Consider the following 24,063-nt stretch of genomic DNA (forward strand, 5'->3'; position numbering starts at 1 on the left):
CTGAATGTATCGTCTCTATTTCTAATATCTAAACACACAAGGAAACTATAATCTCCTCCTTCACCTTATTGGTCTCTTCCTTATAACAATTCAATTATATCAATAACTGCTATTTCCACCAATATATTCACCTTCATAATCTCCAACTATAATATTGCGCCCTCACAACTTTCAACACACAATTATCCTCGTTCCATTTACTAGAATTCTTCACACAGAACTGCCATTCACATTACAGTGTTTCACACAAATACAGACTCATTCTCTCTGTTGAACTACAATTAGATTTTAGCATTCAATCTTTCTTCTTCTCAAATAATACCAATCACATTTCCATTCCATAATTCACTTCATAATATTCAGAAACTTTCAATCTTCTTATTCAAAGAAAATAACAAACAAAAGAAAAGAGGTAGCACCAAGCTTACCTCGGCTCACAACTCTCACAGTCTGGCACCCTAATTAACTTCTATAACTCCTATATACTTTTCCATGATTCTCCAGATTCTAATCGTAATTCTATAATTAACCACTTTTAATAACTAAATCACTCATCCATCATCCTGAATTTCCTATAATATGGACTATTAATATATTTTACCAATATCTTTCAAAAACAAATTAATATCTATTCTACACTTGATATAAATCACCATGTAGATTTTCTTGATTATAACATATATATCACAAATATGATTGCTCAGTTGGTGCCCATACATCAACCATAAATTCTTATAATAGCTTTCTTTTACACAAAATTATAGAATACTTGATATGTACTAAAAAAAGTCAATAAGAAAAATAATCCATATATTTAAGGTTGTTGCCTTTCTAATCCTCTTGTCCAATACCTTCTCTTTTTTCAATGATATCCATCACTACATTTTACGTCCTTAGGTCAAGATGCCATCTAAGGGTTTCATATGGAAAAAAAAAAAAAGATAATGAAGGGAAAAATAAGCTAGATGAGCTTCATGATTTCTTTCTAATAACCCATTACTATGCAGGCAAATAATAATATCACAAAGTATATTATGCTTCGATCCATCTCTAGGCAATATAATAGCAATTTCTTCAAAAGTCGTAGAAAGATTATATCGGCATCTATTACTCTCATTCATAAAAAGTAAAAAAATAGCAAGATCTACTTCTATTATTCTTTCATTTTGTACTTGAGATAGTATTTCATTTGCTTGTCTATATAATCTAATAAATAAATTATTCTCTCTCAAAACTTTTTCAATATTTCACATAATTTGGCTCAATAAACTATGATTATATCTCATTCTTCTATCTTATGCAAATAATATATTGTGGATATAGAATTGTACATAAGTCGGGTCATTATTGTTAAGGACATGAATTAAAAGATAATCCATAAACCAATGAAATCCGTATCAAAGAAAGAGTGAAAAAAATAGAAATAAGAAATTACATATATTAAAAAGATTTCTAGAGAAGAAGGTAATGATACGAATATATACATATAAGTCAATAATTATCTATATAAATATATAAAAATAAAGTTAATTCTATAATATCTTCTAGAAATGATTTTCACAAAGAGCGGTCATCATATATTGAGAAAATCCATGATACGACGAACTCTATTCGCCACATATTCAAATCTTTGTTCTCTTTGAAGATGGTTGATAGGACGTCTCAACCATCAATAGTGTCTTATATCAGAGCAAAAAGACCACTCTGTTATTTGATCATTGTGAAGGCCTTTATAACTTCCTTCAAATAAAATATTTGGAACATTATCTAAAATTTTTCCTACCTCTAATAAAATTACCAAACATTAACAAACTCTTTCAAGATCATGATATCAAATGCGTTGTAGCTTGCCATCTATTCGAGGAAAAATATGTCGTTCTTGAAGATCTTCCTTTCAATTGCATTATCTTGAAGGTTGTGACAATCGCAATGTCTCATCCAATAGATCAACAAATGAAGGCTTTTCAGTTGAATCTGCTAGTTGTTAATTTTTCATCTCTTTAGAGTCACAAATACAAAGAAGCTATAAACAAAGATTAAAAGTAGAACTTTATCTTGCTTAGAACTTGTTTCTTTTATAGAAAAGGCCTTCATCTTGATTTTGATGGATGTCATTGTCGGGATAAAGAGGTTTTGCCTCAAGAAAGTGCTGGGCTTCTGGCTCTCACTAATTACTCAATCAAGCTTAAAATAAGGAAATCCTAATTTTATATATATAAATTCTCTTTTTGGAACAATTACACCAAATACTTAAGTCTTAAATAACCAACAACATCCAAAATATGGTAGAAGTACTCTAAAACCTTGTATATCCTTGTGCGGAAATTCTCCCGAACCTCAACACCTCATAACTCTTGATCCAACTGTTCAAACAAGATCAAAATTTATATGAAATATTGATATGTTATTATTAATTTTTACAAAAAATTTCAACTACAAATTTATTGCGGATCTTGAGATATCTTCAAAATCCTAATAGTCGCTTCAAACCCTAATCTTTATATACACACACACAATTTTCTTTATATCTCACAAACCATAAGTCCAAATGCCACGAAACTTATATAGATAGCTTCTTAACACAAATTTTTACATTCTCTCAAAGTTTGAGCCAAAATTTCGTTTGAAAACTCAAGTTATGGCTCCTAATACTACTTTGAACAAAACCGCTCACTTACTACCTTTGATTTGAATGCGCTGTCTTTAACTCCCTATAACTCCTTCACACAAACTCCAAATGTAAAATTTCCTTTGCAAAAGATGTATTTCTTGAAGTTGCCCTTCCACACCTTCCGATCTCCAAAAGCTTCCGTAAGACTCCTCTTAAACTCAAAAGAGTAACAGTAGGTCTCAAATTGACACCTTAACTTCAAACGGCTATAACTTATTCACTCTAACTCCAAATCCTATAAAATTTGCACAAAAATTGTAGCCAAAACCCTAAAATTTACAACTCTTGCCTCTGATTTCCTAATGGTCTCTTTGAAGTCGCGGAAACCCTTATCAAGGTCGCGGGCAGCCTCCTAAAAGCCCATTGGGCATGGATTTCGACCAATGGGGATGAAGATCCTTATTTCTACCTTCATCCAACCATGCCTTGGTTTCATCCCTCCCAATTAACCTCCTATTAGTTTAAATCTTCATCTTTAGGCCCCTATCTCCTCTCAAGGTTTCATACTTAACAGTAAGGTTTTATAACTTTTATATACTATAATCAAACTAAGTAAGAAAAATAAAATAAAGTTTTTTTTTATACCAACCCTTTTTAATTTAATCTATTATCCACTCTAACATACATTTAGATTTATTAATATTTAATGTATTCTAACTAATTTTTACATACTATAAGCATTTACACTACGACATCGTTGATTAAAAGCCTCTACTAATTTTGTTGCATTTACAAGATTCTTTACTGACTCCTAAGTACATTCACTAATATCATATTTGTGCCAATGGAAAAGATATTCTAATTTATGTTAGTACCATCTTGAATGTAGGACTTCTTCCACTTTGAATTCTTCATTATTGTCTACTTCTATAGGAGAAGATAGAGCTTGTCTTCTTTTGGGTATGTATACTATCTTGTATGGTTCAAGAAGAGATACGTAGAATATTGGATGGATTTTCATTGATTTTGGTAGGTATAAACGATATGCAACTAGATTGATTTGTGTAAAGATAGGAAATGGTCCAATCTTATGATAGTCCAACTTATCACAAGGATGAATGGACTTGATATTGTGACAAAGTAACCATACCTTGTCACCCATGTAGAGTAGTGGTTGTTCTTTTCGATATACATCCGCATTGATCTTTTATTGTTCTTGAACTTCTTATAACTGCGCCTTCATTATTGCATGTAGCTCTGATAGATGATTTGCTACATCTTTCACCGCAGGATTATTAGCTTTTAAAAAATCAAAAGTATCAAGTCATAGATGATAATCATAATTGATAAAGAAAGGTGTTTATTTTGTAGAAGAATGTATCATGTTATTACAAGCAAACTATGCCAATGGCAAAAGAATTGTCCAATCATCTTGTTGGTAGTTGATGGTCAAGAGTATTTGATCTTAAACAAATAAGATCGATGACCAAGAGTATTTGATCTTAAACAAATGTCATATGATTGAACAAAGTATTTTATATCCTTCCATATTTGTGGCCATCATAAATCTCTAGATATAAGTTCCAAAGACTTATTGTAACCAAAATGTTCTGTTGCTAGAAAGTCGTGATATGCTTGAAGAACATGTAATTGAGCTTCTCCTTTTGGAATATATAATTGACCTTCAAAATAGAATAGGTTATTTTTGAACTCAAACTTAAAAGTATCTTGGGGCTTAGAAGAAGGATTCTTGATATTGTGAACAAGAGGATTAGAAGACATACTTCATTTGATTTGTTTTATAAGAGTTGAATCAACAATCAATGTTGATTTCAGTACTAAAAGATGAAAGTATTCTAGCTTCAAGATAATCATTCTTTGTTGATCAAAAGATGCATCTCTTTCTTTTGGTATAAGATAAGAATGTCTAGAAAAGGTGTCTAATAAATCTTGTTATTTTTTGGATTGATATATGATCTTGAAATCAAATCTTGATAAAAACATGCTCCAACAAGATTGGCAACAATTCAAAATATGTGCTAATATGAAGTATTTAAGATTCTTATTGTCTATATACACAGTAATTGGATTGAAAGCACCTTTTAAATAATGATGCCATTCTTGAAATGAATCCACAATTGCAAGAAGCTCTTTGTCATGGATTTCAAAGTTAATCTTGACTACTAAAAATTTTCTTGAATAAAAAGCTACTATGTGAAGTTCATCATCTATTCCTATTTGTGATAATACGACACTCAAAACAAAGTCTAATGCATCTATTTCTATAAAAAAATGCCTTGAAAAAGTTGATGCGATACAAGATTGGTACAGAAATAAAGGCTGACTTTAAAGCTTCAAAAGATACTTCAACTTTTTTACTCCACTCAAATTTATCTTTGCAAGTCAAACGTATAAGTAGAGATGTAATTCAAGAGAAGTCTTTGATGAAGATTCAATAATAATTGGCAAAGCTCAAAAAGCATTGAATATCTCTTACCGTTTTTGAGATTTTCCAATCCATAATAGTTTGAACTTTCTTAGAATCCATCACAAGTCCATCCTTTGAAATGATGTATTCTAAGAAGTTGACTCAAGTAGTGTAGAATATATACTTTTCTATCTTGGCATACAATCTTACATCTCTTAATTTTTGTAACACATGATAAATATGAAGTTTATATTTATCTATGTTCTTAAAATAGATTAAAATATCATCAAAATAATAAATAATAATAGCATCCAAAAATTCTTAAAAAATATCATTCATTAGATGTTGAAAAGCTATCGGTACATTTGTAAGTCCAAAATGCATGACGTTGTATTCAAAATGTCCACACTTAGTTTGAAACGCAATCTTCCATTCATCTCTTTCTTTAATACGTACTAGATTATATGCTTCTCGTAGATCTATTTTTGTGTAGATCTTAGCTTGATTCAGTTGGTTGAGAAGTCTAGATATCAAAGGTAGAGGGTACTTATTTTTGATGGTGATCTTATTGAGTTCTTGATAATCAACACACATCCACAATGATTTATCTTTCTTCTTCACAAATAAGATTAGAACTCCTATCGGTGATTTGGAATGGAGTATAAAATTCTTGGCCAAATTCTCTTTAATATATTCCTTGAATTTAGCCAATTCATTCTATGATAAATTATAGATTGGTCCAAATGGTGGTTGTGTTTCTTCTTGAAGGTCAATTGAGCAGTTATAGAGACAATGTTCTAAAAAAGTATCTACATTCTTCTTTTCAAATACATCTTGAAATTCTTGATATTGGCTTGGAATGTCACTTCAAGTCTTTGCATTATTAAAAATAGGTGTGGTGTAAATAACACAAGATGATCTTTCTTTTGTAGCATGCAAGAAAATTCTCGCATCTACAAACACAGGTTTTATTATGCTAGATTTATGACTTTCTACTAGATTAATTTCACTCTTAATTATACTTTTAGAAAAATTAAGAGTACAAGAAATCCAATCTATATAAGGATTATACTTTTTCAACCACAATGAACCTAAAATGACTGGATTAGAGTAAGATCTAATTATATTAAAGATTTCATAATTACTATGACCATTTATTACTACATCTATAAGAAGTGTTTCGTAAATATTATCTCCAAAAGACAACAGACAACCATCTATGACTTCTACATGAATAGATTTAGTTTTTTGTACTAACGATATTTTATGACTTTTAACAAATTCTAAGAAACAAGCTGAGGCTCTTTAATCTCTCAAAACAGAGGCTTTATAATTATTAATTCTTAAATACACATCTATTATGAAACAAAGAGAGGGTTTTGAAGAGAGGATAGGACCTCTATTAGAAATTGTACAAGATTCCAACTGCATGGTCTCTATTGTAATTGGACAAATTCATTTTCCAACACATTGTCTTTTTTGACAACTATGCTCCTCATTTTGTAGTTTTGTTGTTTCTTTGAATAATGATGAGCAGTGTGTTTAGATTCTCCATAATATAAGCACAATCTTTCTTGACGGCGATGAGTCTTTTCTTGCTTGGTAAGAGGTTTAAAACGTACCGCATCACTTTGTATATCCTCTACTTTTGAATGTATGTATTGAGGAGATGTTAGTATTGCCATTGAATTGTAGTAACATTGTCATGATGTAACACAATTATAGGTGAAAGAGTGTAGAAATTATTACAATATAGGAGATCTTAGTTCAAAATATTAGAGCAAATTATCTTAGAAATATAGTTAATAGTCAAAAGGGTAGTAAAACTAAAAAGTATCAATATTGCCTTTTATAAAATCACCTTTTACTTATTTTGTTGGACCATAAATAAGACAAAATAAATTATATTAGAAAAATAAAGAATATGAATATTTATAGGAAGAAGTTAGAAGTTGATTTTAATAAAAATTAATTCAAAAAGACAAAATTTGATACCCAAGGAGGGCCAGTTATCAACCTGGGTTGAAATCAGTCTCCAAGGCACAAAACCGAGTACCTATAGCAACTCCATGGTTCTTTTGCAAATCGAAGAGTGGAATTTAATAGCAGACTAAATAAAGTTTCTATAAGCATTAATTTTGTATGATTTAAATTCGTAATGACTTTGTAAGAGCTTTACAAAATTAAGTTTGTTTTTAGATGACTTGGGTTTTATAAAATAAAATAGGATTGATGTTTTGAGCAATTTTAAGAATTTTGTAATAGATCTATAAGTAAAATTTTGTAGATTAAGGATTATAGTTGTGCTTAATATGAGTTGTGAATTGTAGCTTGATCTAATAGTTGAATTGAGGATTATTGAGGTTTAAGTGGGTCAAGGTCATAAAAAATAGAATTTTAAGTTCAATAAGGATTTTTAAGATTTCTTGTAATTTACTTATTGGATTGAAGTAAAATTAATAGATAAAGAAAGTAGACTTATTTTCCTATATATATGAAAATTTTGAAATCAATCAAATGGTGAAAAAGAGAGATATTGGCTCTTGGAGATTGGCATCAAGATCAGAGAAGGAGGCTAGTCAATACCTGAGCATATTTTTGAGATTATTATCTATTTGGTAACTCCGATCCCTTTTAAATTTTTTTATACTTGTTTTTAACTTAATTATTAAGAATTATGTAAATTTTGAGTTAAAATCAATAGTTTATTCATTAGTGATTGAGGTTTAAATCTGTTGTAGGAATTACTAGGATTTGATTTAGGATTTAGGATTTGATTAGGATTTGATTTAGGATTAGGATTTGATTTAGGGTTAGGATTTGGTTAAGATTTGATTTAGGATTAGGATTTGGTTAAGATTTGATTTAGGATTTGGGATTTGATTTAGGGTTTAGAATTTGGTTAGGGTTTAATTTAAGATTTAAGATTTGATTAGGATTTAGGATTTAGTTAGGGTTTAGAGTTTGGTTAGGATTTGATTTAGGATTCAGAGTTTGATTTAGGATTTAGAATTTGGTTAGGATTTGATTTAGAATTAAAGATTTGATTAGGATTTGATTTAGAGTATAGGATTTGGTTTAGGATTTGGTTTAGGATTTAGGATTTGATTTAGGATTTAAAATTTGGTTAGTGTTTGATTTAGGATTAGGATTTGATTTAATATTAAGATTTAGTTAGAAATTGATTTAGAATTTAGGATTTGATTAAGATTTGATTTAGGATTTAAGATTTTATTAGAGTTTATTTAGGGTTTAAGATTTAGTTAGTTTTTGGCCTAAAGTTTGAATGAAGTCTAATAGAATTTAATTAAGATTAAATTAAGATTGAATTGATATGTATTTGAGATATATTTGTGATCATTCTAATATTTCTTTAAGATTTTTTTATTATTTTTTTGTAATTCCTTTGAGGTTCCTTTGAATTTTATTAAAGCTTGCTTAATATTATTATGGTCTAATTAGAGTTTAATTAATGTTCTATTAGAGTTAGGATTTTGTTGTTGCAATTTCCATTCTACCTTCTACAGCCAGGTATCCGAAGCATTGTCAAGCAAGACTTCACATATTATGACAACGTTGAGGCCCACTTATGCGACTTTTAGATCAAAATTCAAAAAATCAATTGTCATACTTCATAGCAAAGTTAATTGCTTGATTCAATGTTTGAGGATCAAATAAGTTGAGAATCAATTTCTTTACTTCATATTGTAATCCATAGAGAAATTGGCTAATAAGTGCAACATCATCCCACTTGATATCAGTTACAAGTTGTCAAAACTGGAAAGCATATAATGTTACAAATCGATTGTCTTATCACAAAATACACATCTTGTTGGTTGCAACACGAATTACATCATATTCTCCATACATGGACCAAAATTCTATTAAAAATGCCTTCAAATTATCTAGTATTGGATCTTGTTGTTCAAAAAAAGATAAAAACCACGATAATGCTCAATCTGAAAGAAGTATATCAATGAATCTAACTTGTGATTCTGGAGTTGAATAGCTTTGAGGTTGAAGTTCAATCACAAGTTATACTTGATTGATAAATCCTCAAAATTTGAATCTTATACCATCAAACTTCTCAAGCATGGTAATTCTTGGTTCTCTAATACTTGACGGATGTTCCACCATGGATGGAGAGATACGATTTGGTGCAAATATTGAAGCAGCTCTATTCATCTCTATATCCTTACTTCTTGCCATTCTTGTTGATTCATGTGGTAGTAAGCTAAGTTGATGTATCACAAGTATCAACTCCCTCAATTATTCTTGCATTTGTGCCATTGCATTCTTCATTTTAACAAGCTCTACCATAATAACACTCAAAAAAATATTTAATACCACTCAAGAAAATAGAAGAAAGGGCTTGAAGATAAAGAAAATACTAAAAATAATATCAGTTTAGAAGAGGGTAATTTGTAACTTCTAATATACTTATGTCTTATCATGAGAAAGGAGTAATCTACTCTTAATCAAGACAAAACAAAGCTCTGATATTGTAAGAGTACTCTTGTCAATCTATCAAGGACATGAACTAAAAGATGATGCATAAATCAATATAATCCATGTCAAAGAAAGAGTGACAAAAATAGAAATAAAGAAGTACATATATTAAAAAGAAACTAGGATGTCTTATTGCCAAAAGACAAGAAAACTTGAGACTCTTGAAATTAGACTAGAAGTAAGAAAGGAATTTTCAAGAGTAAAGAAGGCTTCATTCTTGTCTCTATATATACTATCTAACTAAGGGCTATGTGGTGATGTTCTATAGGACCTCTAATATGTGTTGACTTTATAGAACACATGCCTTGACTTACAAGACAAGTTTTTCTATGTGTAGGCCATATAATTAGCTTGGTCTTCAAGCTAACAATATATGTGGCACATGGCCAATTTGTTGATGACGTTTCTAATTAAAAAAGTCAATTATAGATACATATAAAGTCAAAGCAGTATCTATGAAGTTTCTAAGAAGCTTCTATAAAAGATATTATAAAATTAACTTTATTTTTACCTACTTATACAGATAACTATTGGCTTACATGTATATGTCCATGACAGTTACCTTCTTCTAGTAACAATGCTCCTACTAAATGGCACAACTCTCTATTTATTCTAAAACTATATAGAGCATTTTTTTTGAATCACAATTCAATGAGTATTTACACCTAAGGATGTAAACGCAACATTGTACTGATGGATATTTTTTCAAAATTCCCTTCTTCTTACATCTTGGTCCTTGAATAAGTGTCTCAAAAGCAAAGGTGGAGAAGGTAGAGATGATAGAGAAACTTTTCTTTGACAACAACATTGTCCAAATAATGGCAACTTCCTTAGCAACCAGGCTAAATGTTCATCAAACCAATATAATGCATTACAATGAAGACACAAAATATTCATCCTTCCTAGATTATGTATGGTTTCAATACTTGTAACTACTTTAGCTTCTCTTTGTGCTCTCTCACATTCTCTATACTATTATTGAGGAATTGCTCTCTGATTTATTATTAAAGCTGGACCATTCATAGCTGTACGAGTGGCTTCAGTATTTATAACTATTTCAGCTTCTCTTTGTGTTCTCTCATGTTTCCTACACTATCATTGAGCAATTGCTCTTTGATTCATTGTTAAAGCTCGACCATTCACAATGGCACGGGTTTCACTAAAGAATTGGAGTAAGCTTGTACCTCCATAAAATTGGAGTTATCTAAATTGTACCTCCATAAAATTCTAATAAAACCTTGTTATTCAAGTATTTTAGCAAAATTACATAGTACTTGTAAAATAAAAATGAATGTGTATAGATTAATTAGTTAAATTATAATGCCACAAAATACTTTAACAAAAAATATTCTACATGTATGTATCCCTACTGATTATAATTATATATATTTTACAACAACTTGCTACAACAAAAAGCTCTATTTTTCTAAAATTTTATATTTTATAAATCAAAATAAATAAATATAATAATAAATATTTAATTCTTTATTTACTAAATAATATTTATTAAAAAATATATCATTATTTATTTATGTACAAAAATATACTTTACAAATAACAAGCTATTTATATATATGAAGTTGAATATAAAAATTCTCATATAAGAGGAGGAAATGAAATTCTTACAATTTAATTTTTGTACAACAATTCTTGTTGTAGTTAACAATACTTGTAAAATTCCAATAAAACTTTGTTGCTCAAGAACTTATGTTTATAATGAAGATACAATATAAAATGTAATATAATAAATATAATATGAAAACTATAAAAACTATAAATATAACTATAAAGATAAAAAATATTAAAATATTAAAATGACTTTATTTCTTATAAAATCCTTATATAAACTTGTATTTAATAAAAATATCCTAGCTTTTGTTATAAAAGAAGGAAAGTTGATAGCCAAACGATGTAAAATGCCTGCAGTATAGAATCAAAAAAGTCAAGCAAAAAAATCTTCTATTTATGGTAAATTATTGAAGGCTTGCAAAAAGTTGTGATTCTTCTTTTTTAGTCTTCATGCCTACACTCCAAAGAATTAAAAAATAATAATTGCTCGAATTTTCCTCTCAATCAACTTTACAATTTAATTAATCTTTCAATTACTAGCAGCTTGTTATTTGTAAAGTATAATTTTGGCATGAATTAAAAATAAATTTGACATGGCTTTGATTGTTAGAAAAATATTGCAAATGAATTCATTTGCTTGCTCTAGAGCAAGATGGCCTAAAAATGAAACTCAATGTCAATCATAATAAAGTCAAAGAGTTTTTTTTTTAGTAAAATGAATTCAACTAGAATAATAAATATCAATGCCTCCAAATGACCTCCTGGATTAAATAGTTTTCAAATGGGCATCATTCACATGAAGAATTAAAAATAAATTTGACATGGCTAGAGTAAGTGAACTTAGATTTTAGTAAAAATATTGCAAATAAATTCATTTGCTTGATTGTCATAAAAATATTGTAGCAAGACGGCCCAAAATATCCTTGTCAACAATTTAATTATTTGTAAAATAATACTGATCATATGCAATGGCCTCTTCTCACCATCTGACAAAACCTACAACAGAAGGCACAAACAAAATCAATACCCATAAAACAAACTAATATAAAAAAACAAAATCTTAGAAACTTGCTTGACTTGTGTTTTACCTCCTCAAGTGTAATTGTGTTTTACCTCCTCAGGTGTGGCTTCTGCCTACAACGGCTTATCTCTTGAGATGTGCACTGGATTAGCTTCCAACACCGCGGCAAGAGCTACAGCAGCATCCACTCCCAGCGGCACCAGCATTCAAGATCATCAAGCAATAAAATTCACTTGTAATAATAATAATAAGAGAAGTAAGAGAAGATCCAACTGGAAGAATTCATTGAACCACTAAGATCAGTGTGGTGAATCCCTTGCATTCCCTACTCCCAGCTGCATCAACATTCATGATGATCAAGCCATGGATCTTTCTTTGGCTTATCTCCAAACCATCCAATTTGCATCAGTGCTTTGCCACGCATCCACACACGACGACATCCAGCCAACCAGCCAGCTGGACGCAGCAGCTCGATACCGTCATATAGAGCTCTCTATCTACCTGCAATGCGTAGCGACTACGACTTGCTCTCCCATTCACTCATCACTCGAGATGAATGCTCTGAGCCTAGGAGGCGGCACACAAAACATCTCGAAATAGCAAGTTATCAATTCTGTTAAAGGCTTGTAAACTCCAGATAACGTGAAGTTTTTTTGATGAAAACAAAGTGGGGAACATGGGGTGAAGGAGAGACACCACTTGTCTCCTCGCACTTGTCTAGTTGAGCGATCTTAATATATAGATGATACATTGATATTTGAACTTGGATCTTTACTAACATGTTTAATAATGTTATTTGTATTTCTCTAATTTTTTTCCTAAGAATTGTATTTAAATTTTGTGGAAATTATAACATATAAAAACTTCAAATATTACATGTATTTAATCTTTAGTATTATAAAATTATAAAATAATCTTTAGATTCTAAAAATGCTACTTTGATAACACAATACAATCTCTTACTTTCAATAAAATAAATACAAGATATGTTTTATAATTGGAATTATTTTTATTTAAAAGTATAAATTAAAAAATATTTATTAACCTATATTATAAAAATAAAGTATAAACGTAAAGCCTATAATTCTGTAATTATTGCTCATAAAATGTTGATTAAATTCCATTTTATAAATTAATATTTATTAACATCTAATTGCAATAAATAAAATTTTTACAATATACATGAAGATAAGTGTTAATTTGATTTAAGAGATGCATTCTAATTATAATTGATGCAACCAACACTAAGTTAACAAACATTCTAATTATGAATAAATAAATAAACACTTAAGAAAAGAAAAGAAAAAGTCGTGGTTGTCCTTTTCCTCACTCCTTGTTCCAAAATCGTCGATTCTTCTGTCACTCACTGCAACTCAGATCCATCCCAGTCTCTACGTCGTGCAGTCCATTCAGAACCACACCCCTTCCAGTTTTAAACTCCGCTAGGGGTGATGGTGTGGTGTGAAGAATTGAATATAATGCGACCTCCATTACAGTTAGTTGCAGTTTCTCTGTGGACTTTAAGTCGATTGATAATGATGCACTTGTGAAGCTTCCAGTGGGAAAAATGGACGCTCTCTGCATTGAGGTGAACGCTTCAGCTCCTGTGTGGCAAGTTTGTTAATTTCTTACCAACTTTTGACTGGTTTTTTTGGTGTGTTAAGATGGCATTGGAATTCTTGCAGTGATGAAGTACGTTGGTGATTGTAGTCTGGTTGGCATTGAGATGGGCTTGGGTATCTCAAAAGCGTTTCCTGAGTCAAGTCCAAGACATGCGGGTTTGGTGGGTGAGCTTGTGGTGTTTAGCTTGAGTTTGCTGCGCTTCTGTGGAAGGTGCTTTGTAGTAGCTGTGTGTGTGGAGTATTGCAGCAGTTTTAGACGACAGGTTAGCTTTAGAGTTAGGGGAAGAGGCGAGAGTGAAGCTTCGACATTTTTGAAGTGATTAGCAGTCTCTGGTAGGTAGGTTTCCTTTGGTACTTGCAACATTTAGTTGATGCAGTTTCGTTTACAATCAGTGCCCGCATCGTGCCCGTGCATTGGAAGAGTTATGCATGCCTTGGTTTTTTTTCTTAGGTACTCTTTCTGTTACAAGTATTCTGTTTTCAATTTCCTCTATCTTCAAAAATGAAATGTGATCTTTTCCTTATTTTCAGTGTGAGAAAAGGACCAAATGGGTTCGGTTCATCTGTTCCTTCACCCAGTAATCATCATCTCTCGAATCGCCTCGTCGTGCAGTGTGGTTGTGAGCTTTAATGTGCGATGGTGATGAGCGTTGCTGAAAAACGACGATTGACAGGAGTATCATGTCATCTGAACGGTGTTCAGAATTTTGTTGTACTTTCACTGATGTCGAGGCACTGAAATCCACGGCGCTTGATGCGTCGAACTGGGAATAAATGAGGGTAGTGTTCGGCTGATGACATGAAGGACACTGCTGAAATTCTTGGTGTGGCAGCTTTGAATCGGCCATGCGGCACACTCCGTCGTTAGGTTAACAGCATTGTAGGTGATGCTCTTGGAACAAAATATTTTCTTGCTTTGGGTATGGATCAAAGCAGTGCAATCCATTTCAATTACTTGGTCAAGTGTAAGTCATGAGGTGCAATCGATTGAGGAAGAAGAGATTTTCCGACGTTTATTTAGGATCTTTAAAGTGTAGCAACTTAATCCCTAGTACAATGTGGTTTAAACAACGAAATGTGTTAGAATTTGTATATCATAGTACTTTGTTTTGTGCGTTACGGCTCATTTTCATATTTTTGAAATCAGAACGGCCAATGGATTACCGGACCTCTTTCTACTGGTATCAATTAAAGTTGTTTGTTCAATCTCGTGAGTACTAACGATGAACTCTACCCATACGGAGATTAGTTGAAACATCTCTCATCTGCTCAGAGAGGATTCTGGTACTCAAGTTTGCGTTGTGCAGAGCCTGAACAGCAGCTGCAATAACACTGTAGTAGGATAAAAAAATGTCGGTCACTCGTACAACGGGGAGTGTTACGCCTGTGGCGTCTGTCCCTGCTCCAAATACGGGTCTTCATACCTTCATGAAGATTGTCATCCCCTTATTATACATCGTGACATCAAGTCTTCGAGCATACGTTTGGATGACAAATATGGAGCTCAAGTTTAATTTTTTGACAACTGTCTCAATTTTTCAATTACGATTTTCCTCTCTAGGTAGTGTTCCATGATACTTGCATGTTGATATGCGTACTTGAATAATTTATTGTAGCAGACACCTGCTTATGACTATGTTTGGGTTTTGTTGCAGGTTTCTAATTTTGTGTTGGCTAAGCCGGCGTCCGACACAAACACTCATGTTTAAAACTCGTATGATGGAAACCTTTGGATAAATGCGCTTGAATATGCTCAGAGTGGCAAGTTGACAGAAAAGTCAGAAGTCTACTGCTTTGGTGTAACGTTGTTAAAGCTTATCACTGGGTGAAAGCCTGTTGATACAAGGAATCTGAATGGGACGATAAGCCTGGTGTAATTGGCACAGCCATTGATGACAGAAGCATTGGAGGATGGAGACTTAGACGAGCTTGTTGATCTTAGATTGGGCCGTGAGTATGACCTCAAAGAAACGTTCTGGAAGATCAAGGTTGCTGCATCATGCGTCCGCCAGACGGCCAACAAGCGACCCAAGATGGGACAGGACCAGCTTCAAAAGACCTGCTAGTGTTGAGTATCATGAACATCTACTACAATTGCATAGGGTCTCGTATTATGCGTCTGTCTTATCTTTGAAGGCTGACTGGTTTTTGCATGTTGAATGAACACGTTGTGAAAGCCTTGGAAAGCGAAGGGAAGAACGGTGGCCTCTATCAGGATCTAAAACCACGACATAGCTCAGAATACATATCAGAATTTGAAACGTACGACGGTTCCAAGTACGATGCTCAAGCATATTTTGCCGACGTGGGTCAATTGAAGATATCAAGCATGACCCCTAGATCCTATGAACTTGACAATAGTAGTGAGCATCTTGGTGGATCATTTCCAATCTCAAGTGGTAAATACGAGACCCAAGAGCGAGCCTGTGGGACAAACAAACATGAGCAAAAACTATGGTCCAATTTAAATACAGTGCCTAATGGAAGCACTCGGTCTTATAGTCACTCAAACATGCCTCCTTCAAGAGCCGCGCCCACAAGACCTGATAGCTGCAGTGACATAAACGGCAGCTCAAGAAATGATTACCGACAGGTAACATTACCGTGGACAACATCACAATTATGTATGTGAGACTCAATACTATTAAAAAAGAGATGGTTAACAATATTACATTAATATATTATTCTCACTTGGTATCAAGGAAGAAAATGAAAACGAGAGATTCAATAGTATTAATAAGAGAATACATAAATGTATTATTCTCACATTCATGTGGTCAACAGGATATCTGGGCATGGTCGTATTTGCACCTGGAGTACAGGTACATTACATTAAACCTGTGTCTAGTGCTTTTAGAATACGACTCAATCATGCAGGACAGGGTTTCTTCCCAGACTTGTACTTGGGGTGTATCTTCAAGTACCATTTTCCTGCTGCTTAGTAATTCAGTGGGTGCGTTAACCCACATGGCCGACAACAGAAAAAAAAAACAACAAAGTTAATGGTTCCAATTCCATGCAAGTATTTTCACAGTTCTTCTGTTTTTCTTTACTTTTCAATTTATTGAAACTTGCACAGCTGAATAGCTATGCAGTCTTGCTGACATGAACACAGTCAACGAAAACCTTTAATGTTGCTGATCAGTTACACAACACAAGACCGAAATTCACCTGATCATTACATTTGTCATGTAATGCAGAGTCTTACTGCTTGTGATTGTCCACATGTAGTCAGCTCCCATAAGATTTCCAAGTGGGTCGGCCAATTTAACACTTATCCTGAATCTGGTATGATAGTTTGCCACTAAGACTGCGAAAATTTGTTTTCAGATTCCACATTGCAGAGGCGAGTTTGAGACTTGCCGCAGAACCTGTTCAATGAAGATAAACTAAGCTCCTCACGGCGATGCAGATGAAGGCAGTGATTTTCCATGGTAGGTTTCAGACTCAATCCAGCGTAGTCGGACTGGTGTCGTAAAGGACTTGGGTACCACCAAGTTGAAGCTGCTGTATGCTTGGCCCGAATCGTACAAGCGTCACAACAATATCATCGTAGTCGTCTTTTCCTAGATCGATGAGCTTCTGCCGAATACCCACTCTCCACACCAGATCTCGGGTGACCTGTGCCTGGCCGACATGCGGGCTGAAGTTGAAAGTACCGAAGAACTCGGGGCAGCTCACAGACGTGTTCAGTTCTGCTGATGGGAAGAACAGGTAAGCTCCCCAGTGGCTCTGTAACGTGTTATCCACTTTTATGCCCTGAATCTCAAGCACCTCCACTCCTACATCGCTTCTTTCAGGACGGGTTACTCGGAACGTTAGTGGTTTTGCATCGAGAGTGCCGGCGGCTGCAAGCTCGGGTGTGGTGTAGATCATGGCGTTCGTTTGCGAAGGGCTCAGGGGATTACAGGCGGTTACATTTTTCTCGTGGCCTGGTTTTTGTCCTCTCGAGACCCATGCAGTTGGCGATTCCTCATACTCATACCTGGTATTGGCCATAATGGAAAACTTCAGATACGGACTGGAATTCATCAGCTTTCAAAGTAAATGAACTGAAAAATGAGGCTAGTTACCTGAGGAGCGGGGTGTTTATGATCTGTGACAAATTCACAATGACTTGATCGGCATTTTCATCATAGTAAGTGAATCTCGAGTCGAGGAAATCTGCATGCGTCGGTTCCGTCCTCTGCTTTCCTGGAAGCGTCTTCCATATCGTCCATATCCTGTCGATATTTGAATGATGAGTGTAAAAAACGGGGTCTCTAGCAGACCTTCCAAAGTTTCCCATGTCATTGAATGCAGTGGCTGCGTCTGGATCTCCCACCCACAGATGCACAGTGCCATGAGGATTATCCTCAAACGTTCCAGGACCATACCCACCCGAATCGCCATAGCTGTAAGGCTCTCCGAAGAAGAGTCTCGGCGTTGGCGCTCCTGTCACGATCTGCGTGTACATAACCTGTGTATTCTCGATTCGCAGCTCATCTGCGGTCTTATCAGTGCAACCCCCGATTGAGTTCAGATGTACAAGATTCGGAGGCTGCGCGCATTTGTTGCGATTCAGGTCCCGTAGGTAAGATGTTTCGTTGGTTGAGTAGATCCTAGGGAGTATGTTGGCTTCCTCCGACGACGACTGGTTGTCCCAATTCCAGTAAGGCAATGCGAAGGTGTCGTCATCCAAGAGCTTGGCCAATATCCGCTCGTGAAAATACAAGAACATTCGATGCCATGGAAGGAATAGCCAATGGTTGTGAATCTCAAGTGGCCAGGTCATGTTATTGTAATAGATTCCATTATCGCAGTACAGACAGTGGAGATTCGCTTGGTTGGATAGAGACCGGGGATCTAGGTCCGGCAATTCTCTTAGCAATTTATAACCCCTCTCCAGCCTTGCGATCTCCGACTCGTTGAGTTTATGCACTGGTCTTCTGATTCTTATGGGTAAGGCGAGGTCGCCTTCAAAATCTCTGGCTGGCTTACCTGTGTATGGCTGTGGCATGCAACAACCCTCCTCACTGGTACAGTTGTCTGGTAGAATCGGAGCAGGGACAGGTGTTCCGCTTGTTATCCTCATCAACATCTGAGACACAATCAAAACAAGAGCTCCCAACTTGCAACATGTAAGCTCCCTTCGACTGCCAGTCTCCTGAAACTTTCCCATATTTTGAGGAGGAATTCGAGATTTCTTGTTGTTTCTGTAGCTGTTGTTCCAAATTTTCCTGCTGTGACAACGCTCTACCGAAGTGTGTAGATCAACAATCTCTGCTTATTAATCGGTCTCCTCACACGATAAGTCTACTCTTGGAAGCAAGAGATTACCTACACTCGAACGAACTGGACTCGCATGCTTTGTCTTTGTCCTTGACTGATTTCTAGATTGCTGCTGGCATCCTCTGAAATAGAAGGGGAGAGTGATTCGGAATCTGATTGAAGATGGGAGACGAGCATTGTTGTCTTGAAGGTTGTCTTGCTTCAGGTGACCCGAAAAGTGTATCTGATGAGTTGACCGTAGGTAGATCCTCAATTTATGCAAGTTGCTTCAATGAATCATAGAATAGCCAACAGAAAAACCAAACTACCGGACCTGGCGAGAGAATAGGTGTCAATTCTCCCAGATCATTTGCAATGACATTGTCTTCTCGCATTATGGCCTCAAGGTTAATCAGCATTACTTGCAAATCACCAAATCAACTTTATCATTTGTTATGGAATATTCTGCTGCAAGGTCTTGAAATAGCTCAACATGAGGTCTATTTTTAAGTTGGAAAGCCCACTATTATTTCAGGTGAATAGTATATCTGCAGCGATCAATACACAGCTCGTGGTTCAGGTGCAACGTCCCATCGTCAATGTAGTCCCTGAAGTTCAGTAACCAATCGAGAAACATCAATAATTAGGGTAAATAGTGGCTCAAGTGGATCTGATGAAAGGCTAAGCTTGTTGACATAATACTGTACGAAACCTGACACAACCGAAATCTTCAAATGATTTTCCCTCCAAATTGATCGTTGTGATCTCTAGCTGTCAAGCTCCTTCTTCTCCGAAGGTGTGATGCAAATCATGCTTCACCCGATCTCTGCGTTCATGTCATCATCATTTCAAGTATTGTCTAAAACTTCTTCAGGCAAGTCACCTAAATCTCCAGCTTGACTCGGTCCAGCATTGATCAGACCCAAGTCTTCGTCTTGAGGTCGACTCGTTAAGCAGGTTGTCGCGACTTCCTAGTGAACTTCGGTTGATGTAGTGAAACCCAGAAGCGAACATCGATTTCAACTCTTTCATTTTCAGCCCCAGTCAGGCATTCGACTTACAACAGCTTGCACTAGAAGAACACTGACGTGGTCGCTGGCTCCACATCACGCTAGTTCCCGGTCACTGTGTTTTCGTCACAAACTTTGCTTGAGCTAGCAAATTATTGGCCGAATGTGGCATCAATTATATACACTACAGTGTGAAGCATCGCACAGTTAGATGAGGAAAATTATGCAATCCCCTAAAGCTAATAAGGCACCTCGGTGTCGGTGTTCTTATTGAGAATAAGTGCACGATGACCTTGATGTGCGGTGCGTTCCTTTCCGGAGGTGTTCATATGGCACTGTTCCTTTATTTTCATTAACCTCAGGGTCTTTTCTGCTGTAGAGCTGGTACCGAATCTGTCGGATATTTCTGGTAGACTGTCATTGTGTACCAAGTCTAAGACCTGTCGGTTGGTTAGTAAAATGTATGCTGAGCTTCAAGCCCAATTCTGATACACCGCTCTGCAGTGCATTTGTCAAAAGAGTGGTGAAACTATCATTGTATGGTGGACTTCAGTGCCATGCAGGCGATGCAGATGTGCACTTGACGGACGCACAATGTTCTATTGTAATCTTCCCTTGTTGATTTTGATGAATGAAAACAGCTTTGTTTGGTTCACACAATGCACCCAAAAACAATTTTCACTACATTCATTTATTCATGTGATATAAATGTTTTTGGGGCCAGTCAATTGCTGTAATAACATCTTCTTTCATGCAGTACAAAGAAAGTGCATCAGGTCCTACTTCCAAAGCTTACAAAGTGACCGGGAACTAGCGTGATGTGGAGCCAACTATGGGCATACCCCCTTTTGTAAGTACACACCACCCCCTTTTAATTAGACAGCTTTTTTCAACTCTCATTGACTACAAGTTTGACTTGTACACTTAAAATGTGTGACATGCCTATTAGTATGATGCCAAAGGATGACTCATACATCTTTTTTTTGCACCACTTATGGCAATGGCATTAGCACAAGAATTTTTGCTTAAGATCCTTATAGACTTGACTTATAAAACAAATCAATTTAAAATAATGCTATTGCATATCATTGATATAACTTCAATAAACTAGATTTTTTTTTTTGCATACTTTTGCTTTATAAAAATTGATACAAAGAATGATTATATTTGGATTTTGACCAAGATTAAAGGAATATTCATTACAAAGCATCAATCGCAAGTGGTGGTAGACAAGGAATTTGTGTTAATATTGGTTGTCTACACTTAGTTGCCAAATACATTAAATCTTCTTTGTGCTTGGCACATGGCCATAAAATTGTAGCTCAACATATTATCTGGTGACCAAAGAGACCTTTAGGAGAAACTAATGCTTATAATTTAACAACAAAAAAGCATCATCTGTTGTTAAATTATGTACAACTAAATACATACTATGATCTATCATTGCAATGCAATCTAAGTAGTAGTGTGATAAAAAAATTATACTATACTCTCAAGAAAGTAGAAGTGGAGGTTAAAAAGGCTCATCACTTCTTAAACACCACAACTCTATGCATGCTTGGCTTACACTATGTGCATATGATTCATGATATTCTCAAATCACCCTTTGGCAGGATAACCATAGATCTTTTTTTTCAAGCATTAGTGGCTTAAAATACTGGCAATTGCAGCCAATGATAGAGAACCTGACTTACTCAAACAAGTTTCACAATAAGTTGAAGAACATCATGAGCAACTTTTGGTGCATCAGCAGCAAATGTTGCAAGAGTAACATATTACATTATTATAAGAACAAATAACAACTATCCAAGATCTAATAATCACGTGCACATGAGAATAGTCCAAAGGAGCATGTGGATGCTGTCCAATAATAGCATATGGAGAGAACCATCAAATTTTGAACTCAAGCTATCGACCTCTTTATTAAGTTGAACTTGTAGTCAGTGATAGTTGAATAATGTTGTTTGATTAAAAAGAGGGTGTACGCATAATCAATTCCTATCAAAAAAGGAATTTATTAATCACCTCATTATGCTTTGATGTTACAATGTGTATTTTTTCATTTTACTTTACTCTTATATTGTAATAACTAATCTATACATTTTATATCTAGTACAATCAATCCTATTAGATAGTACAAACAAAGTTGTCTTGTATTAGAATGCACTATTGATCATGGTACATTTGGAGTTTTATTTTCAAAGTTCAAAAAGTGATGACTTGATGAATATTATTTTTCCAGCATCAACATTCATGTTCATTACAATAAAAAAAAGAAATTATAATAATATTATTTATTTAAATATATTTTATTATGTACCCAAGATCTTAGATATCTTCTTCAAGAAGCATTAGAGATGTTTATTAAATATTGAATAGACTCAAAGTTGTGTCATGTAATAATAATAATTTTTTAAAGAAATTTTATATTTTTCTATAAGTGACTTAGATAATTGGTATCAAAACCTTGTAATCCTTAAAAAACCTAATATATCATTTTATTGCTAGATAATATATATATATATATATATATATATATATATAGATATAGATATAAGATTAAAATATCTTTACTCCTATGAATACTTACTTTCTAGTCTTAGTTTGAAACTCTTTAGTCTTATATATTTAATAATACTTATTATAAAAATATATATTAATAAAAAATTATTTTCTTTATTTTCTTTTTAATTAAAACATACATAAATATATGTATTTAAAATTATATTTAAAATCATATTTTTAGTGGTTTAAAAAAATAATAATTATAATATTATTATTTGATTTTTTAAAATAAAAAGTGTATTAAAAAAATATTAAACATCCAATTATTTAAGAAGTTTTAGGTCATTATTTTTTAAACTAATATTTTATCAATTTTTCTAATATTTAATCTTCTTTCTTCATTTATGATTTTATCGAATTCTTTAATATTCTATGATTCTTCTACCTATCTAATTTATCAAAACTACGAATTTTAAAATGTAAATATAAGAGCATTAAATAGAATAAATACTTAAATATATTATATATTATTATCATTTAGAATGTAATATTTAAAATATTAAGATAATAAGAACTTATAAAATGCTTATTCTACATCAATTATTACTAATAATTACAAACAAATACAAAAATAAAACAAGGTCAACACAAAAATAATTATGTAGTTATTTAATTATGATTTTTTATTAAGTTATAATAGTTTTTTAATACCTTCATCAATTAAATATTAAGTCAATTGAATAAATTAGATATATATTTTTAAACATAAAAAAAACTAAAAAAAACTAAAAAGATTTAAACATTAAGAAATAGTTATTAATAGTTTAATTTGATTATTAGAACAAAATTTTAAACAAATGGAAGATATAAAGAATACAAATTGGAATGAATAAAATAATTATTTTAATTGCTATTGATACCATTGGAATTATTATTATGTTGGTATTATTATTTCAACTTTGTATTTTTAAGAATGTAGTATAAGTTAGAATAGTCAATTATTAAAGATCCAAATGAAAAATTTAAATATTTTTTATATACAATCAAATTTTTTGGTAGATAAAGACATCAAATATAATTTTAAAGTATAATAGAGACTAATTTTTATGTTTTAGATGTTTTTGAAAAGAGATTAAAATTTGATACTATATTATGATATTTTGATGTTTATATTAATTTATTTGTTATTTAAATAACAATATAAACTCAAAATTTTCAAAGTATAATGCATTTGGAATGTTTTTCATAACATCAAAATAATAAGGTTTATTTGTAATTAAAGCATGTAAAATATACTTTGAATTAGAATTAAAAGAACCTAATTGATACTAAAACTTTAAAGACTTATTTAGGATTTAAACCAATTTTTATATAAGATTATAATTATTATAAAACAAAATTCAAAAAATAAATCAAAAAATTAAAAATTAACTATAAAATGAAATCAAAAAGCAACATATGTAAGTTTTATAGATTTATCAATTATTTAATACTTTATTTACCTCCAATTACAAAATTATCCAAATTCAAGATCTCAA

The 24,063-nt window shown here is 32.9% G+C and overlaps 3 protein-coding genes across 20 annotated transcripts; 1 reads left to right on the plus strand and 2 right to left on the minus strand.

Moving 5' to 3' along the window:
- The first annotated feature begins 13,545 nt into the window (after window positions 1-13,545).
- LOC112286369 (uncharacterized) lies at window positions 13,546-19,761 on the plus strand. Of its 18 annotated transcripts, XM_024528190.3 has the most exons (6): window positions 13,570-13,726; window positions 13,824-14,211; window positions 14,374-15,321; window positions 15,416-16,353; window positions 16,545-16,582; window positions 17,091-17,898. In XM_024528190.3, the coding sequence occupies exons 4-6, from the start codon at window positions 15,913-15,915 to the stop codon at window positions 17,140-17,142; spliced, it is 531 nt and encodes a 176-aa protein (XP_024383958.1). In that variant the 5' UTR covers window positions 13,570-13,726; window positions 13,824-14,211; window positions 14,374-15,321; window positions 15,416-15,912; the 3' UTR covers window positions 17,143-17,898. The 18 variants fall into 18 exon arrangements, 16 of the variants coding, with proteins under 16 accessions (XP_090109252.1, XP_024383954.1, XP_073392146.1 ...); XR_016504743.1 differs by adding an exon at window positions 18,796-19,761 and having other exon boundaries at window positions 13,565-13,726; window positions 14,374-16,353; window positions 16,545-17,474; XR_016504742.1 differs by having other exon boundaries at window positions 13,565-13,726; window positions 14,374-16,353; window positions 16,545-17,474; window positions 17,561-17,898.
- Window positions 17,208-17,759, minus strand: LOC149988365 (polyphenol oxidase C, chloroplastic-like). The gene has a single exon (XM_090253333.1). The coding sequence runs from the start codon at window positions 17,757-17,759 to the stop codon at window positions 17,208-17,210; it is 552 nt and encodes a 183-aa protein (XP_090109459.1).
- On the minus strand, window positions 17,830-19,405 carry LOC141045745 (polyphenol oxidase latent form, chloroplastic-like). The gene is made up of 2 exons (XM_073536080.2): window positions 19,345-19,405; window positions 17,830-19,022 (listed from the first exon to the last, which is right to left on the minus strand). The coding sequence occupies exons 1-2, from the start codon at window positions 19,403-19,405 to the stop codon at window positions 17,830-17,832; spliced, it is 1,254 nt and encodes a 417-aa protein (XP_073392181.2).
- Window positions 19,762-24,063: the final 4,302 nt, after the last annotated feature.

This window comes from Physcomitrium patens, chromosome 9, assembly GCF_059467195.1.
Source record: "Physcomitrium patens ecotype Gransden chromosome 9, ASM5946719v1, whole genome shotgun sequence".
Taxonomy (NCBI): Eukaryota; Viridiplantae; Streptophyta; class Bryopsida; order Funariales; family Funariaceae; genus Physcomitrium; species Physcomitrium patens.

Bases quoted from the DNA above. Each gene is read 5' to 3' on its own strand.
- LOC149988365 (XM_090253333.1), bottom strand. From the start codon at position 17,759: ATGGCCAATACCAGGTATGAGTATGAGGAATCGCCAACTGCATGGGTC.
- LOC112286369 (XM_024528186.3), top strand. From the start codon at position 15,913: ATGTTGAATGAACACGTTGTGAAAGCCTTGGAAAGCGAAGGGAAGAAC. The intron at 16,354-16,544 runs GTAACATTACCG...TGTGGTCAACAG, and splicing joins CAAGAAATGATTACCGACAG to GATATCTGGGCATGGTCGTA.
- LOC141045745 (XM_073536080.2), bottom strand. From the start codon at position 19,405: ATGCGAGAAGACAATGTCATTGCAAATGATCTGGGAGAATTGACACCT. The intron at 19,023-19,344 runs GTCCGGTAGTTT...ATTAATAAGCAG, and splicing joins GACACCTATTCTCTCGCCAG to AGATTGTTGATCTACACACT.